The 19,278-nt window shown below is 41.2% G+C and overlaps 1 protein-coding gene across 1 annotated transcript in view; it reads left to right on the forward strand.

The window, feature by feature from the left end:
• Positions 1-19,278, forward strand: part of F5 (coagulation factor V) — a 69,158-nt gene that overhangs the window by 5,796 nt on the left and 44,084 nt on the right. Inside the window, exons 3-4 of the mRNA XM_085842554.1 lie at positions 5,014-5,136; positions 17,302-17,514. Of these exons, the coding sequence (XP_085698680.1) occupies positions 5,014-5,136; positions 17,302-17,514 (336 nt within the window). The remainder of the gene's footprint in view (positions 1-5,013; positions 5,137-17,301; positions 17,515-19,278) is intronic.

The following is a 19,278-nucleotide window of genomic DNA, read 5'->3' on the forward strand; positions in this document are numbered from 1 at the left end:
ATAGCAAGTCCACGGGCAGAGAAAATGGTGATGTGGCTTTGGTGCCAATCCAGGAAACAAGACAGCGGGGAAGCTGGGGTGGAGAACATTAAATGGATTCCAAAGATACTTAGGAGCTAAAATCAACCCAACAGGTACTTAATTGGATGGAGACAAGAGAAGGGGATTATGACTGACATCAAAGTTTCTGGATTGAGTCGTAGAATATAGAATGTACTGTGTACAATGTAGAATGTGCCACTCAGTGAGAAAGAGAACTGAAAAAAAAAAAAAAGAAGGATGCTTGTTTGGGAAGATAATGAGGTCAGATTTGGAGTCTGGGGTAGAATGTAGAATGTCTACCTAGTGTTATCAAAGGAGGAGCAGGTGGGTATAGGAGTTTTGCTTTTAGGTAGGAGAACTGAGCTAGATAGATACAAATATCCAGGAGACATCATAACCAGGTTACAAAGGAAGCTCTGGGGGGGGGGGGGGACACAAGATCACTCAAGGGAAATATAATGAGAAGAGGAGGCTATAAACAGAGCTCAAAGGAGCAACAGAGTCCAAGGGATAAGCCAAGAAAGCAATGGTCACCAAAAAGCTTAAGAAAGTCTTCCTAGAGAGGGTGGAGGAGAGGTGGAGGCTGAGATTCCCTGGAAGCAGAGACAAATGGCACTAAGAGCAATCGGTACTCATGGAGAGGGCCATGAAGCCTGCATTCTGCAGTAGTAGTGGGCTGAGAAATGAGGACAGGGAGTGAATGGCAGGTGAAGAAATGGAAACAGACAGAAAGAATAATTCTTCCTGAAATGTGGGTTTGACTGGGAAGAAGACAGGGAAGTTCTGGAGATCAATGAGAGAGAGATTCAAGGATATTTGGGTGCAGCCCAGGGATGCGATGTTTACTGATTCCATAGAAAAGCTACCTGAGGGGATAACTGATGGATCTAGATACAGAAGAACCAGGAAGTGCTGCCATTAAAAGCTGTTCCTTAAGTGGAAAGTCTCTGTCCTCGATGGGAGTCCCAGGGTGGGGCATTACGGTTATACTCCAGCTCAGAGTTGAGTGTGTTCAATAGATTCATAAGAACCATGTAACTTGTAAGTAAATGAGAACAGATTCACCAGGCCGAGAAGAGAAGGCAGGTATTCAAAGCTGAATGCTCTGTGGCTTTCGCCAGGTTCACCAAATATCGATGTCATTGCTTGGCAATGTATTGTGCTGGATGCACATCGACAGAAAGGGCCATGGCCAGGCTGGAGACTTTTGAACTGACAGAAGAAGGCACCGGTAGTTTTTCTGAGAGAGAGAGACCACTGTGACAGATGTCCTGTCAGATGTCTTTTGTAGTGAGTTCCCGTGTCGCAGCCTTGTTAGTCAGAAGTAGATCTTGAAGGTTGGTGAGAACAGCCTGGATCTTGTTTAAATCCTTTCACTTTAAACAAACGTTAGTTTCCTGTCAGCGCCTGTGCATTGAAGTATATGTTTAATGTGGGGCAACTGGGGAACTGGAACGCCTCTTTTTATGCAGTCCCTTCTTAAACTCCCAAGGATGCAGAGCTGGTGAGAAAGGAAAGGTGCAGAGGATCTGGCTGAGGTCTGACTGAGCGCTAGTTAGTACTGCCTAGCTCTAGCCCTGTGTTATTTTACCTTCCCTGTGTGTTTCCTTTTCCAAACACTTGGGGTGTGGTTCTAGCTGAGCTCAAACCAGTCATGTTTCTTCAGCCCTGCAGTAACAGGAGCCCAGACTTAGTTTACTAAATTGAAAGCAGAGGAAGTTGTTTAGGGTAGAGTCTGAAGGTGACATCCTAATTAGGTTTTTGGACACCTAGACAGTTGGGAGAGGCCAGATGCAGTTTCAGGAATCCAACTTGGGCTTCAAAGCATTGAATCTCCACATTTTTTCTAACGGAGGTTGTGAAATCCATGTCCCCAGATGAGCTTTAATTGATAACTGCGGCTGTCTTGTGTGATATAACTCTTTGTTCAGCTGAGAGCAAAGGATCCGATTAACTCATCTACTATGCTCTTGCCAATTCTTCAACTAAATGAGACTGGCTACTGGCTACACAGTCTTCTCCAGCCGTAAGGTACATCACTCCTTCCCCTAACCTTCCTTCCCTTCCATCAAACCATCAGTGGAAAGGGCTTAGACTTTGTGGCTGGGGTAGGAGAAGCTCCTCAGCCTTGGGTCTACTGCGTGGACTCAACTGTATTTGAGTCACAGTTCTGAAAACATCCTTTCGTTGAGCCGTAATTATAAAGAAGCAGGAAGGGAGTTAAATAAATACCCCAAACTGTCAAAATGCCCATTGAAGTAAGAGGTCTTACTGGGTCAAATAACCTAGGAAGGTTTTTCTTGGCAGCTGGCATTTGTTGCCATATGATAGCAACAAACAAATAACCATGCAAGAGAGGCAGGACAACAAAATACCGTGACAGTGCTGCCAGTAAGTACTGGCCTGTGGGCAGCCTGGACACGTGCTTCCATGGTAAGCCAGGATGAAAGGTAACATTCAGAAGACAGGGTCAGCCTGTGACCCTGAAGAAGAAGAGAAGGTCAGAAGTCAAAAGAGGAACCCATCTGGACTATTCTAGGAAGGCCGGGGTCTTAACTTGCCCCTAAAGAATTAGGGAAATATTTTTCTTGGGAGTTCCAAGACCTGGATTCTCAGCAATGCCAGGGAGCCACTGACCAACCCTGGGTGAGCCAATCCCCACTCTCCATCCTTTTCTCCACACTCATAACCAAGCTTTGTTAACTATCTCTAAACTGAGGCATAAAGAATGTGGCCTCCATGATCTTGCCCAGAGTCAACAGAAAAACAAACAAAAAAGCTCCTGGCATAAAAACAATATAAATTTTAAGATGGATGCTTCCACAAAAGGAACAGGACAAGAGTGGCCAGGAAGATAGGAGCAGAGAAGGCAGGGACAGGATGAGTGTTGCCAGAAAGATAGGAACGGAGAAGGCAGGAACAGGATGGCAATGGCTGGAAAGATAGGCAGAGAATGAAGAGACAGCACCAGAATAGAGAGATGGGAGCGGACCAAGGAAGCCCGGACTTCTGCTGAGCTGTGACAAATTGCCACACATTTAGTGCTTTGGGAAAAAATGAATCAGCCAGATGTCCTGGCACATAGCTATAATTCCTGCATTGGGAAGCCCGAACAGTAAGATCATGAGTATGACAGGACAGCTTGGGCTACATGACAAGACTCTGCCTCAAAACATGAGTAACTTATTCTTCTGTTAACAGCTACAGTTCTGGATGTGGAGGATCAGAGCAGGATTCATTGGGTTTAAAGAGAGGTGTTGGCAGAGCTCTGTCCCTTGTGAAACCCCCAGAGAAGTCTCTCTCTTGCTTTTTCCTTCCTTAGAGCTGCCTGTGTTTGTTGACATGTTTTCTCCTTCTGCCATTTTCACAGTCAGCAGAGTGGCGTCTTCTAATTTCCTTCTTAAGTTTCTCTTGTGACCCTTTAGTGTGTATCCTTGTGACTATGTAAAACTTACCTGGTGACCCAGGAAAATCTCAGACTCCCGTAATTAACCATTAATTTAATCACAGGTACAGTCCCTTTTATCACTCAAGACATTGCGACATGGAAGGGAGGACCATTGTTCTGCACACCAACACACCTAACAGAATCATCACATGCTATCTTCCATCCTATAGCAAGTCACCATTGTCTACACAGCTCCCAGGCAGACCCTTGCTAGCACTAAACACCTTGTTGGCCCCACCCCTATTCCATAGCCAATACGTTCTAAAACTCAAAGGTTTCATTTCCAGCATATATATCTGGTATTTTCTTTGTGGAAGACTTCCACTATGCCCTTCATCTTACCAGTGTCTCCTTCAGAGCCTTCTATTAGTTTCTACCCCAGTTTCTCCATAGATCAGTTTTAAGAAACAGACAGCACTTAAAAATCAAAATCTGGATGAGAGAGAGAGAGAGAGAGAGAGAGAGAGAGAGAGAGAGAGAGAGAGAGAGAGAGAGAACAGAGTTAAATGAAAAGCAACAGAAAAGTTAAACAAAAAACATCTTAAAAGTCTGGGTCATGCTGTATCCTGCTGAAAAAACTTAACAGCCTCACTATTATCAGATGAAAAACAAAATTCCAAATGTTCTACCCGACCCTCAGTTGGACCGAAGATGATGATGCCTATGGTGTTTCTTTCAATGCCTTGCTCTCTTACCTACTAAGTGCTTCAGTGGCCATCGATTGCTCCCTCAGTGGCCAAGTTTTCCGTTGTCTCAGAGCCTTTGCACTTGCTGATCTCACTCACCCATCTCTGCATTCCTCGGTCTTTGTGCCTCATAGAAAGCATCACTTTCTCAGAAAAGTGTTTGGCAGCCCTGACCCACTTCCTAGTCACAAGCCTGGAGCAGACTTCTCTCTGCAGTGCTCGACAGCAGCAGTTTTCCCATCAGCTAGAGCTGCCTTTGTTTTTTGATACACGACCCTTCCATCTTCACTCTTCTGAGAGGCATCTTCCTTGATGTTATTCCAGTTTAAAATTAAAGACCTGTGTGATTGTTAGAATGTTTCGCTTGATATTTCTCATCTTGTCTACTTCTCATCTATGCATCAACCACAGACTGATGATATCTAAGACAGTATGAATACTTAGTATATGATGGATGGATGGATGGATGGATGGATGGATGGATGGATGCAAGGTGTGAGGTGCTGTATAAAGAGATGGCTTAAAACTCAGTACCTAGAGTCTGGTAGACTAAAGTTTAAATCATAGCTTTGCCTTTTGTTGCTTATGTGATTTAGAATCTGGGGCAAACTATCTCTCAACTCTTTGGGTTGAGGCCAAGGATTCGCCTTTCAGTTCTTATATGATAAGTCATAATGGAGTTGATGGAATAGCAAAGATGCAAGAGAAGCAAGCCAACATCAGGACCAGGAGGAGTGACAACAATCATCTCAGAACCTTTCTACATGTTCCTCTTGCTTAGTAGCTGTGTCTTTCATGATCTTGAATATAAGCAATTTCAAACTTCTCCTCCCTTAGGACTTCTTGGACCTACTTTATACGCTGAAGTTGGCGACATCATTAAAGTTCACTTTAGAAACAAAGCAGACAAACCACTAAGCATCCATCCTCAAGGGATTAAATACAGTAAATTTTCAGAAGGTAAGATGAACTTATTAACCCTCTGATAGGAGAAGAAGATCACTTTAATATCATTGCTAAATATTAAGACTGCTGTTGTTAACCATACACTCTTAGAGAAAATTCTTTTCCTGAAAATTGTAATTATAAAAATTGAACTGCTTTCAGTTTCAGAGAGGAAAACAAATGGTTTTAGAGTCATCTAAACACTGGGATTGTGTTGGGTTCCTGTTCCTGGTAAGGTGGGTTGGAAAATTACCTCATGTTGATGAATCTCTCCATTCCATATGTTCATCTTAAAGTGGAAATAACAATACATTCTAGGATTGTTTAAGACAGATGCAAGTCAATGTTCCTATGATAAGTACAAGCAAGACTCATCACCAGGCGGATAAGTGCAGGGCAAATGGATTGTGCTTGAACTCCATGGCTACTGTGCTTCTCTTCCCTGCTCCTGTGGCTTCTCATAGGCATAAACAAACCCCATGGTAAGGCAGGGTGAGCAAACATTTTTTTTAAAGCCAGCTACTAAATAAATTAATACACTCAGCTTTTCAGGCAATAAGATCTATGCTGTCCTGGAAAGAGGAGGTTCCAGTTGAGGAGTTACCTTCATTCAATTTGTTTGTCAGCCTATTTGTGGAGCATTTTCTTGACTGTTAATTGATATGGGAGATTCTAGCTCACTATGTATGGTACTATCCCTGGGCAGTGAGCCTGGGCTGTATAAAGAAAGGAAGCTGAGCAAGCCAGAGCAACATATTCATGAGCAGAGTTCTAAGTGATCTCTGCTCCAGCTTCTGCCTTGAGTTCCTGCCTTGGCTTCCCTTCATAATGGATGGTAGCTTGTAATTGAGGCAAACTTTTGGTCAGTGTTTTATCACAGCAACAGAGAAAGAAATTGGGACAATTGGCAAGTTCCTGGATGAGACGGGGTGCCCAGGGATCTCTTCTAGGTTCCCCAGATTCATACAGTGATGAGCCTACTTATTGGGCTTCTAAACTAGAGCTCAGCAATACAGAGCAGGATAGGAGAGCAACATGCCCACACAGTCTCTTTCAAGTTCCACTCCCAGCGTGGGAGAAGGTAAGAGTTGTGGACTCTGCCCCTCAGCTCAGCTGTTTGCAGAGGGAATGGACTTTGTGACATCGTTCATCTTCCTCCAATGTTTATTTGATCCCCCATTACTCAGTCAGCAAACGCTGGTGAGATAAAATTATTGAAAATGTGCCCACACATCTGTGCTAGCACATATAGCATTGCATATGCATGCCTGTAGTCCTTTAAGTTCAAAATAAAAATGGTAAATACAGATATGTGGGAAACATTAAAATTTAAAAAAAAACTTCCCTAGAAAACAAGATGTAATCTTAGTTCAGAGTTTCCTTCATGTAGAGAGAAGTCTCTTGTGCCTCACCCCTCCGTGTTGAAATACTTTCCTCCTCTTTCCAGACACTTCTCCATATCTGTGTCAGCACTGACCATCACCTATTGTCTACCTCTCTAGTTAGACCTACTTTTGTGAGGATAAACTAGCTACATGGTGAGCCAGCTCTGTAAGAGTCCAAATTCTTTCTCCCAGGAGTAAATGTTCACCAGGCAGACAGTGGGGGGCAGAGATAACAGACATAGGTTTGAGATTCTATGGTTGCGGGTAGCTTAAAAATGGGCTCCCTCCCCTGTTTGTCAGAACACACAAACTGACTTGTAGAAATACAATTCCCTTCTAATGGTATTTTAAGCTTTGTATCGAGTCTGGGAAGACAGCTCAGCAGGTACAGTTGCTTACTCAACAAGCATGAGGACATGAATGCAAATTTCCAGAACTCCCATAGAAAGCACCCATAACATCCAGTGCTTGGGGAAGGGGGACATGGGGGGTGGGGACAGATGGCCTGTGAGGCTTGCTGGTCACCACCTGAGCTTCATGTTCACTAAGAATCTTTGTCTCAAGGGACTAAGGGCAAGAGTGACCAGGTCTTCAGATGTTCTCTGGCTTCTACCCATACACAGGCAAGTGTACCTGCTCATGTGTATATTCAACACACACACACACACACACACACTACTTTAAAAACCCCAATTTTCCGTCACTAATTTTAATCTGAATGAAGTTAATTTGATTTCCAAAAAGTCTATAAATAGCATACATTACACTAAGGTTAAGGTCATGAAAGAGTTTTGTGATCCAAAGACTTTGAAATTTTGAGTGATCATTTTAAGAAAGCCTGTTTCATGATAAATCTTAATATTGTTATTGTTCTTTCTTCTCTCTATCTTTCTGTCTCTCTCCCTCTCCTTCCCTCTATGTCTTCGTGTGTCTCTGTCTCTGTGTGTCTCTGTCTCTCTGTCTCTCTCTGTCTCTGTGTGTGTCTGTGTGTCTGTGTGTCTGTGTGTCTGTCTGTGTGCATGTGCACACTAAGGATGAGACCCAGTATCTCAAAACTGCTAGACAAGCACTGTCCCACTGAACTCCATTCCCAGATCCTTGATATTATTCTTTCATTTGATTTATATTCTTGATCTATCTGTGGAGTTGCTTTGTACTATACTACAAAATTATTTTTAGACTTATATGAAACATATTAAATTATATTTAATATTAAAATTCTATTACACTTAGTCGCCTGCTAGTAAGCTAGAGTCCTAAACTTAAAAAAAAAATCCAATAGAGCTTGTATTTTGCATCTAAGTACTACAAAATTCTGTATATGAAAAGTTAGTTCTCGTCTCCAACATGCCCAGGATCAGAGAATCAGAGGTTAGGAGGACACAACATCTGTCCCCAACACCAGGAGTAACTGGGACCGGTGGGACCCAGGCTCGCAGGAACTCCACCAGATCAGTGACAGGGGTTCCTTCCAGTCTGTCTGGGCTGGTGCCCTGAGCAGACTTGGGTGCGAACTCTGCAGCCAGCCCCACAACACCCAGAGGCAGCTCCACTCCCAGGCACTCTAACACACCCAGGATCAGAGGATCACAAGGTCCCATGAACTTAGTCACACCAGAATCTCAAGGCCCCAAAGTCAGCTTGACTCCCAGGAACTTGGACACACCCAGGATCTCAGGATCACAGAATCCAAGAATCACAGGATCACAGAGACAGCTTGATTCAGAGGAGTGCTGACATAACCAGGATCACAGGATGGACAGGCTCCAGTCAGATATAGCCAGGGCAGGTAGCACTAGAGATAACCAGATGGTGGGAGGTAAGCATAAGAACATAAGCAACGGAGCCGGGTGTGGTGGCACACACCTTTAATCCCAGTACTTGGGAGGCAGAGGCAGGTGGATTTCTGAGTTCGAGGCCAGCCTGGTCTACAAAGTGGGTTCCAGGACAACAAGGGCTATACAGAGAAAAACAAAACAAAACAAACAAACAAAAAGAACATAAGCAACGGAAACCAAGGTTACTTGGGCATCATCAGAACCCAATTCTCCCACCACAGCAAGTCCTGAATACCCCAACACATTGGAAAAGCAAGATTCAGATCTAAAATCACTTCTCATGATGATGATGATAGAGGACTTTAAGAAAGACATAAATAACTCCCTTAAAGAAATACAGGAGAACACAGATAAACAGCTAGAAGCCCTAAAAGAGGAAGCACAAAAATCCCTTAAAGAGTTACAGGAAAACACAATCAAACAGGCGAAGGAATTGAACAAAACCATCCAGGATCTAAAAATGAAACTAGAAACAATAAAGAAATCACAAAGGGAGACAACCCTTGAGTTAGAAAACCTAGGAAAGAGATCAGGAGTCATAGATGCAAGCATCACCAACAGAATACAAGAGATAAGAGAATCTCAGGTGCAGAGGATACCATAGAAAACATTGAAACACAACAGTGAAAGAAAACACAAAAAGCAAAAATCTCCTAACCCAAAACATCCAGGAAATCCACGACACAATGAGAAGACCAAACCTAAGGATAATAGGAATAGAAGAGAGTGAGGATTCCCAACTTAAAGGGCCAGTAAATATCTTCAACAAAATTATAGAAGAACACTTCCCTAACATAAAGAAAGAGTTGCCCATGAACATACAAGAAGCCTACAGAACTCCAAATAGACTCGACCAGAAAAGAAATTTCTCCTGTCACATAATAGTCAAAACACAAAATGCACTAAACAAAGAAAGAATTTTAAAAGCAGTAAAGGGAAAAGGTAAAGTAACATATAAAGGCAGACCTATCAGAATTACACCAGACTTCTCACCAGAGACTATGAAAGCTAGAAGATCCTGGGTAGATGTCATACAGACCGTAAGAGAACACAAATGCCAGCCCAGACTACTATACCCAGCAAAACTCTCAATCACCATAGACAGAAAAACCAAGATATTCCATGACAAAACCAAATTTACACAATATCTTTCCACAAATCTATCCCTACAAAGGATAATATATGGAAAACACCAACACAAGGGGGAAACTACACCCTAGAAGAAGCAAGAAAGTAATCTTTCAACAAACTCACACAAACATAATTCCACCTCTAACAAGAAAAGTAACAGGAAATAACAATCACTTATCCTTAATATCTTTTAATATGAAAATTAATATTCCCAGCATATCGATTGAAATTCAAAAATATGAGGAATTAGAAATTTGTCAGCTGTCATACTGTGGTCTCTTTAATTTGGTAATGGGAGAAATATGTCCAATATTGTATAATCCATATACACTTTCTGCTTGTTTGTACATGACAGTATCTTGCTGTGTGCCACATAATGGTCTTGAAATCAAGCTTCTCCTATCTCAGCCTCTCTATTAGTATGATTGTTTATTTGATGTTTTTACACTATACTATGGTTTTCAGAACAGCTTACATATCTCAAAATTATTTATACAGCCAAAAGAAATGTAGACAATTAATTTGGGAGGTGGCTTATAAGAGAACAGGAGTGAGACTGAAGGCTTTGCTTGATATTTATAATTATTGTATCAATTTTGAAGAAGAGGAGTTTATAAATTACTCTTATTTGAGATGAATGCTTTTCAAAATCATCACAGCCAATGAACCAGAACCTTACCCTCACCTAACATCTGTGCCACCCTCCAAGCAGAACCATTGTTCATTGAAATAGTTGATGAATGACTTCATGGATAGACCATCTTAACACACATGCCATTTCTTAAATGAATGTAATCTGTTCCCTGCGCGCTGAGAATGACGACAATCACTCAAATCAAATAGCTTTGACTGTAGCCTGAAATCTGTATCCAAAAATTGTGCCTACAATTTATTCCTTGGTGCAGCAGAACTGTCAACTCTTAGCTTATCTACTATGAGGTAAAATCCTTTGGTGATGTGAGGGATATTCAAATACAGACTTATTACAATGAACTCCAATGTCCAAAATCTGTTATTATTTTGTGTGTGTACCACAGTAAGAGCCAAGACTTTAAGCTCTACTAAAAACAAAGCAAACAAAAAGACTTTCTTTATTTATGCTCATTTAAAAAACTAATAGTGATATATTATTTTAAAATATCATACAGTTAATATATTTGGAGTGATTTGAAATTTATATTGAGAAAAACGTGTGTTTTTTCAGTATTGCTGTAGATAAGCATCTATGTAAGACTGTTCAATTGATTGTTGTTTTATATCAAACTACTTTTATAATATTTTTATTGTTATATTTTATAAAGTTTAAAGAATATGGTACAAAATGAAAGGTATTGCAGGTTTTGAAGGGGGGCTCTCCGGGAGGAGTTGGGGTACAAAAAGGAAAAAAGAATGTGATGTAAGTCTATTTACTCAAAATATGTTTTAAATGTTAACACATTCAGAAAAGTTGAAATTATGTATCATTTCTCATCATAATGCAATAAAACTTAAATCAAACAAAAAAGGTAGTTCTTTAGAATTTTCATAACATTCAAATTCTTAACACAGTTTATTTTTTACCAAGTATGAAACAAATTATAATGATTAATATAAAATTTCTTACAAAGCACAAAAGCAGCATTTTCCATTTTAAAAAACCCTCATATGTCTACGCAGCAGAATCAAATTCATTATACAAAACCAGCATTAATTTGCCCATTGTCCAATTTATAGCTTCCAAATGAATGTTCTGTTTCTTTGCATGCACAGGGGCATTCACTGTGTTTAATAAACAGGAGAGGGAAATTCACTCAAGAATAATAACAGCTAATGCGTGAGTAGCCTGAAGGGTAACAGAACCTTACAGAACTTCACTTTTCCCTGAAGCTTGCATGCACCACTTAGCACTTAAAAATGTACTGGGGGTCTCTCTGAAAATAATTCATACAGCATGACGGGGATAAACTCATTATAAAGTTGACTGGACTGAGCAAGAAAGAACTGAGCAGAGCTCAGAACTAAGCAGATACAAAATGAAGGAGACCTCTTGTGTAAGATGTTTACTCTGCCACAGGATGGACGAGGACCTGTATGTTCTGCCACAACCCATCCTGTCCATTTCTCTTCTTTCCAATTTAGAATTTTAACTTTATTTGGATTACAAAGTCAAAATAAGATTTATTTAAAAAAAACACACACACTTCACAAATGCTTCCTCTAAATGGCTGTTTCTATTTTATTTCATATTGTGTAGGTTACAGAATGAGAAATATAGCACTTGTGTTTTATTCTGGATGTAAAATGGTGTGCAATGAAAAGAATAAAAGCATTGATAAATTATCTTCTAGTACTTTTAGTGATAGTCCTGTGTGTACTCACAGGATACATTCATCCCATGTACAAATCCATATTGTTTGCTATGTATTTCCTGGTGCCCACAATTCACCCCTTAAACAGTTAAAATTACCATTCAAGCATACAAAACGCTATCTTACATTATATTGAGAAGTGGAATTTTTCTTTTGGATATCCATTTGTGTTGCCATAGCAACCTTTTCAGTACCTGCATGCGTGACACAGAATTCTGTTTTGTACAGCTTTTAAAACTCACTGGGAGTTACACTTGAGTGTGAGCCACTAAACTTTCACAAATAAATTTGATGACACAGGAAAATCAGTCAAACACCTAGAAGGCAATTCTTACACAAGTTCCTCTTCAGGACAGGCAGAATAGAATGTCATGATTATAGCCTCCGAATTGAATAGTCATGGGGAAAAAAAACAGGTCAACGCCATTGCAAGCATCATGTGTTTACCCTGGTCTCTTGCATCTGCACCTGGCACAGAGCCCAGGATGCTTGGGGTGGTGGTGAGGGTCGTGGCAATCATTGTTGAACTAAACTGAAGGACTGAGGACTTATGAGAAACAAGGACACTATATTATCCTCCCTGCGCTCAGAAATGTATTGTCAGACTATAAGCAGTTATATTGTCTTATTACCAATTTTCCTCACCTTAAAATAGATACATTACTGATGTAGATTCCATGTGCGTGTTTTATTTTTTCATATGTTGGAAACCTGATCCTTGATGAGACCATATGAGGGGTGGGACCTTTGGGAGGGACTCAAGTCATAGAGTCATAACTCTCATGATAAATTTTGTACCCTTAGAAATGGAACTTAGGGTGAAGCACCTTCAGCTTCTATGCGCCTCCTGAGAACAAGATGAAATGAGGTCCCCTGTACCAAGGAGGGCTTCATGAGAGCACTATCATGTTGAAATCCATGTGTAGCCTTAAGATACATGAAGAATGGCTTGCTTAGATGCCACCCAAGCTAGGGAACTCTGTTATAGAAGCCTAGAACCAACCCAATCTAGTCTTTCTCAGATGTGTTAGAACACAAGAGCACTAGAATATTTTTCATCTAAACATAGGGTCAGATCTGTAATGCTCAGACTCGAGAAGCTGAGACGGAAGGACTGTGATTGACAAGACAGCTTAGGATATGAAGGAAGACCCTGGAAACCCTGTGTCCGGAATACAAACAGATTAGACTCTCTCTCTCTCTCTCTCTCTCTCTCTCTCTCTCTCTATGATAGTCCTCATAACGCATAAAAAAAGTATCTCTAGAAAAGGAATTATTTTACCTTAATTTAAGATAAAGGGCTTTAAAGGAATATCAAGAGCCCTTGCCAAGTTGACAGGAGTACAACCCAAAAGTTTTGATTTTGATGTCAAGGTTTGTATGCCTTCTCCCTCAGCCTAGCAGAAAAGCCTAGCCTGTCGTGATTCATATAATATAACAAATATTTAATCATAAATTGTGATAGGAATTGGCTCAATGTGTAAAATGCTTATTACACAAGTGTGAGGAGAGGAATTTGGATCCCCAACTGGAGATGTGGCTATGGTGGCCTCCTGTAATCCCAGGGCTTAGGGGGTTTAGGAGGTAGAGACTGGGGATCCTTAAATCCAGCTGAGTATCTAGATCTCTGGTTTCAAGTAAGAGACTCTGCTTCAATATATAAGGTGGAAACCCTTGAGGAAGATACCTCATAGCAACCTCTAGGCACATGATGCCCATGAACACACATGCAATCATACACACACACACCTACATATCACATATACATATACAAAACCAATCAAATAATTTAAAAAAGACCATCATCACCGTGCAGCATAGAAGTCAGAGGAGTGAGCTGTATTTAATCGGAAATCTAAAAGATAAGCAGACATCTTATCAGACAACCTCTTACCCCACAAAATAGGCCAATTTCTGCTTTTGGCGAGGCTGTAAAGACAGAAGGAAGATGCTACTTCCCACTATAGGAATCCTCTGTGGGGTTGCAGCAGCTAGGCCAGTGGAAGCTTTAGTTCAGGAAACACCATGTCTTAAGCCATGAGGCTGTGGAGGAAGAGTCACCTAGTAGAGGGCAGCATGCACGCCTCATGCAGGACAGCTCGAGGAACCACAGGCCTACCAGTTGTTGCAGAAAGCCTGAACTGGGAGAGTGGTCCACCTTATCAGTCCTGTTTGTGTTTGCTTCAGAGCCTTCAGAGATAAAGTTCCCCATTTGTCCTTTGAGACGCTTCCTCAGAGACTTTTCTATTGAGAGTTCACATTATAACTCACAGAAAGTTACTTAAGATTTTCTCTTTCCTTGGCCCCTGATCGTTGTTAACATTCAAATCCTGTTTATTGCTGGAGTGGGAGTTTATCTGATAGTAAATATTAGGTATTAGCGTTCAACCTTTTATGATGGGATAGATGTAATACACTCAATTGTTGATTTTTACTCTAGAACATGAGTCATAGTCTCAAGTACCAGTGATAGTGAGGTGAGTAGTTAGACAAAAAAAAAAAAATTATTGTAATGGAAACTAGTGAGCAGAAAGTAAACAAACTACCCACAGCCAAGACTCCAGATCAGCCAGATTTTATGTCAGAATTTACCTATGCCCCCAGATTGCTGAGATTTGCATTTTGTTTGTTTTTAAAAGAGCAATCACTGATGTAGGGTCCTAAATAATACATCCAGATTTGCTCATGGCATTTAATTTGTTTTCGTATTTTGCAATCCTAACAGATTTTAGCTATGAGTTGGTGACCTTTCAGCAAACATGGATTGAGCATATATTCCATGCTTCTCGTGTGCTATGGAAGATACCAAAGATGCTAAGCATACATGGTCTAACCCCTTCCCTTAAGGAATCCACACTCCAGCAATCAAAATGTGCAGGATGATAATCATTGTAACCCAGTCAAAAAAGAATATACCACAAGTATTTAATTATGAATTATGATAAGTACTATAAAAGCAAATATATGTAAAACAATCAGAGATAAGGGAAGAAGTATCTGGTATTTGTCTTGGCTTCAGAAAGGTGAGCATGCATTTATCTAAAGGATAATGGAGCAGGAACACTCTAAACAGAAGGAACTGTATCTGCAGAGACCCTGAGTGAGATAGCATTGAGCATGTCTAGGGTACAGGGAGGAGGCATGGGGGATGGATGCATAGTAAACGGTAAGAATCACATATCATGAGGTCAGAGAGAAGTTGGGTCCACCCATCATATGTGGCATTGTGGTCAATGTAAGGGATTTTGTGAAATAAGCAAATCCAGATATAACTTCTCAACTCTTCCATTGTGTGGCTTCCGTGCTTAGAACCCTACCCAGCGCATCTGTATACAGCACAGCAGCAAACAAGACCCGCCACCGGAGTTGACCAAGCAAGGTGCCTTGTTTCTCGCTCGTACCTGGAGAACACAGATGTGTACTGATGCCATCAAAACTCATGCCACATTTTGAGCGCATAGATTTTATGAAGATGGTTAGGGAGGTTGGCAGTGCTTCAATATTAACACTTAGGGAACTGTGTTTGAGTCTTTCCATTATGTGCCATGAAGGAGAGTCAAGTGTGATCAGGAGAGAGACGGAAGATTAGAAAATACCTGAATTTAACCGGAAATGAAAAGAATACCAGGTGATGTTAACAATACATTAGAGGGTGTGAGGAAATTATTACAGCATATTAATGTATTTTAAAACCCATTTAGATAAAAAAAAACTGAAGATGAGCAGAACACTCTCGAACTGCGATATAATGTCATGTTAACATGTGTTGTTGGGTCTCAAAAGTGATGGGGACAGAAAGAGAACTTGGAGGGAAAAATAAAACTTTTCAGATGTGGTACAGACTACAGACCTACAGGTGAAGGAAGGTCTGACATGATCCTGCCCTGCCACCAGTATCACAGGCTATTGCCAAGGCTATTGGCTACTCCACATATCTGATGGTAAGGCTGAAGACGGTAATTGCTGAAGATACAACTTATTTATGTTATTGAACATGGAGAAGTTGAGCTGGTGCCCACCTAGACTAGCAGTCACCCTTACTGACTAACTACCAGAGGAGAAATAATTATCAATTTTATCCAGCCACAAACTCTGCAACCTACAGCAGAGAATGATCTGCCTGCAACACATACTGGTACAATAGTGGTGCAAATGTTATGGTAGTAACCAACCACTTCCTGATTAGAGGTGGCAGAAACCCAAGGCTGGATGGATCGTGAACCCTGGTGATAACTACTATTATTCTGCTAAAGGAACAGTAAAGCGATTCCCCATGACATTCTCCTCTAACCATAGATCAGTGCCTTGCTCATTCATCATCAGAGAAACTTCTTCTTACAGTAGATGGGAACTAATGCAGAGACTCACAACTAGATGATGGAGGGAGGGAGAGAGAGAGAGAGAGAGAGAGAGAGAGAGAGAGAGAGAGAGAGAGAGAGAGAGAGAGAGAAAGCTAGAAAGACCAAGCATTTCTCTTTTCAAAAGTGTAATCACTTCAGGAAAAAATAGTTCCCACTGGCCCTTTGCCCATAATATGAAACACTTCAGGATTGTTTCCCTATACTCTGATGGTCTCACCTTCATGCCAAAGAGAAACCCTGGCATCAACTGATGATAGAGAAAACTTCACCTAATTGAATGAAGAGTGTCTCTGGCAAAGAGGAAGCCAGTCCCTCTCGATTGCTTAGGACCCTGACCTTTCCCCTTCCTGCTCTGCTTGCTCCATCTCTACCACGTCTCAACCCTCCAAACTCTTTTTAATCTAGGTTCTTCTTCAAAAGCGGAAGACTAATTTCTACATCACCCCTCTGCTGCAGGAGGGGATGCCTGGTATGCAGAGGTTTTCAATGGGACTTTGCACAGTGAAGCAAGGCATTTTCACCCTGGGACAGACTGGCTTCATATGCCCAAGGAGTAGACTACGTGCAGGAGCTGGATGCAGGGAGCATCAGGGTGGGGAAGAGCCAGAAAGACCCAGTGGCAAGGTGCAGCTAAGAGACAAACAAATAAACAAACAAACAAAACCAGGGCTAAAGATGATTGCCCTGGAAAAGAAGACATTATATTTTTTTCAGATCCACACAAAACAGCATGCAAACAGCATACACATCTCATGCTAACAGTAAGCTAGCATGACTTGTAAAGAACTCTGAAGAGAACATACTGATTCGTGTATTATGAGGTGGTTTATTGATAAAACATGATTGAGTCTCTGATTACATGCAAACAGTTGTTCTAATACCCCGAAAACTAACTTGGTCAGCCATAACTAGTCTTTGCTAGTAACAATTATCCCTCAGTGCATTGTGGAGTGTAAATATGGGGACAGAGGTTGGTGTCTATGGCATGTGTGTGATCCCTCTGAGAATAAAGTTGCTATGAAAGGCAAGTGATCTGCAGAGAGCTAGATCTCTTGCTTTCCCCACACTGGAAAGTGGTTGAAAACTCTGGATGTCTTTGTGGCTGTCATTTCTCCAGGGGCTTCTTACCCAGACCACACATTCCCTGCTGAGAAGAAGGATGATGCCGTGGCTCCTGGAGAAGAATACACCTATGAATGGATCGTCAGTGAGGACAGCGGGCCCACACCTGATGACCCACCATGCCTCACCCACATCTACTATTCCTATGAAAACCTGACCCAGGATTTCAACTCGGGTCTGATTGGGCCTCTGCTTATTTGCAAGAAAGGTAAAAACAATACCTGCAGATCCAATGACAGCAAAGATGCTGGGCTGGCTGGGAGATTATATCGGGCTGAAGTTTGGGAGAACCTTGGTACCTTCCTGTAGGTGAGGCAGGAGAAGGGGGTGGAGATCAAATCATGACTAAGAGAAAGCAGCACTTGGTACTGGCTTTTCTCACTTCTTCTAAAACCTCCCTTCAAGTCTACTCTGACATGGTGCCTGCATACTCATATAAATAGTAATGTTTACTTCAGAGCCGGGTCTATCCATTTTGAAGTGGACAACACCCTAGTTACTGAGAGAGTTCCTGAAAATAACGTTGGCTGGTACAACTGACATAGCTGAAGTTCCTGTTGGTGGTGATTTGGTTTATAAGCATGTGTAACTCCAGTTTTATTTTTGCTGTCATTTGGTTGAAGGTGGGTTGGTTGGTTGGTTAATTGGTTGGTTGGCTGGCTGGCTGGTTGGTTAGTTGGTTGGCCTTTTAATGTTTTTAGTAGAAAGGACCTTGAACTCATAGTGATATTTCTGCCCTAGCTTCCCTAGTGGCGGATCCCAGGTGTGAGTCATCATCCCCGGCTCAGCTTGATTTCTTAAAAACAAGTCGAACAATTTAGGTGTAGTTGACAGATTTTTGGGAATGTTGATTTTTGCCCACCTATGTAGATCTGTATTTGTGAGGCTTGGAATTTGAGGCCTTTAAAGAATGAATGGACTATAGTCTAATGCTCTAGACAATTTCACTTCCGTTTTAGTGTGCTTTGTGCATGAATGAAGCAAAGCAATGATCCAAGGGAGGATGTCTGAGTTCAGAAAAGCATATAAATAAATGCTAGTAAGTAATCCTAAATATTGACGGAGCAGCTCTTTCCCAGAGCTCTCTCAGGACAGAGCAATTTAAACACGATTGCCTGGCACATATGTAGATAGATTATACCTGGGAAAGCATGAAAGCAAGACAGAAGGCCATATGCAGATTTGGAGTGCACTGACCAGATTGGGTTCTATAGCTATGTTCTGACATCCAGCAAGGATAACATGTTTTATAAGTTGAATGTAAGTGTTTGTCACAGGAAACATAAAATCACATCTAAGAACAATCCAGGGGACAAAGTGCACCTGAGGTGAAAGGTCCTCATCAGGGCATTGTTCACCATGGGGCATCCTTTCGACTGTGTCCCGACAGTCAGGAAATCCATTAGCTGTGCTTCTTAGAAATACACTTGAGTTTCTCTTTGCTTCCTTCACTTACTCTAAGAGACTTCAACCCATCTTTCATTAAAACATCCACAGAACCACAACAAACTGTACCCTGGAGATAATGTCATTTATACCGACACACAGATCATAGACCTAGCTCTCTTATTCATCATGCAAATATATTTTTAAATTTCCTGAAATATAAAAGATTCTGTGATTGCATTGGGAAAAACTGTTAATCTTATAAAAGGCACTTTCATTTGATCACTGTTTTACTCATATAAATATGGATTCATCTTGATACAAACTTGTCTCTAATCGCCTGTCCCATTTAATGAGGACGCTCCATTCAACACAGGTTATGTGGTCTGGTCTAGAAGACTGGAAGAAATGGGGTTTTTCATTGTTGATGATGTTAGATTTTGACTTTTCGAGGTAAACTTTTAGTAATCCATAATGGATTTGAACTCCCTATGTAGCCTACCTGTCCTCAAACTCATGATCCTCCTGTCTCAGCTTCCTGGGTCCTGGGATTATAGGAATGCATCCTAACACCTGACTGGGAATG

The sequence above is a fragment of the Mus caroli genome, unplaced genomic scaffold (assembly GCF_978045245.1).
Source record: "Mus caroli unplaced genomic scaffold, Mus_caroli_1 scaffold_1, whole genome shotgun sequence".
Classification (NCBI taxonomy): domain Eukaryota; kingdom Metazoa; phylum Chordata; class Mammalia; order Rodentia; family Muridae; genus Mus; species Mus caroli.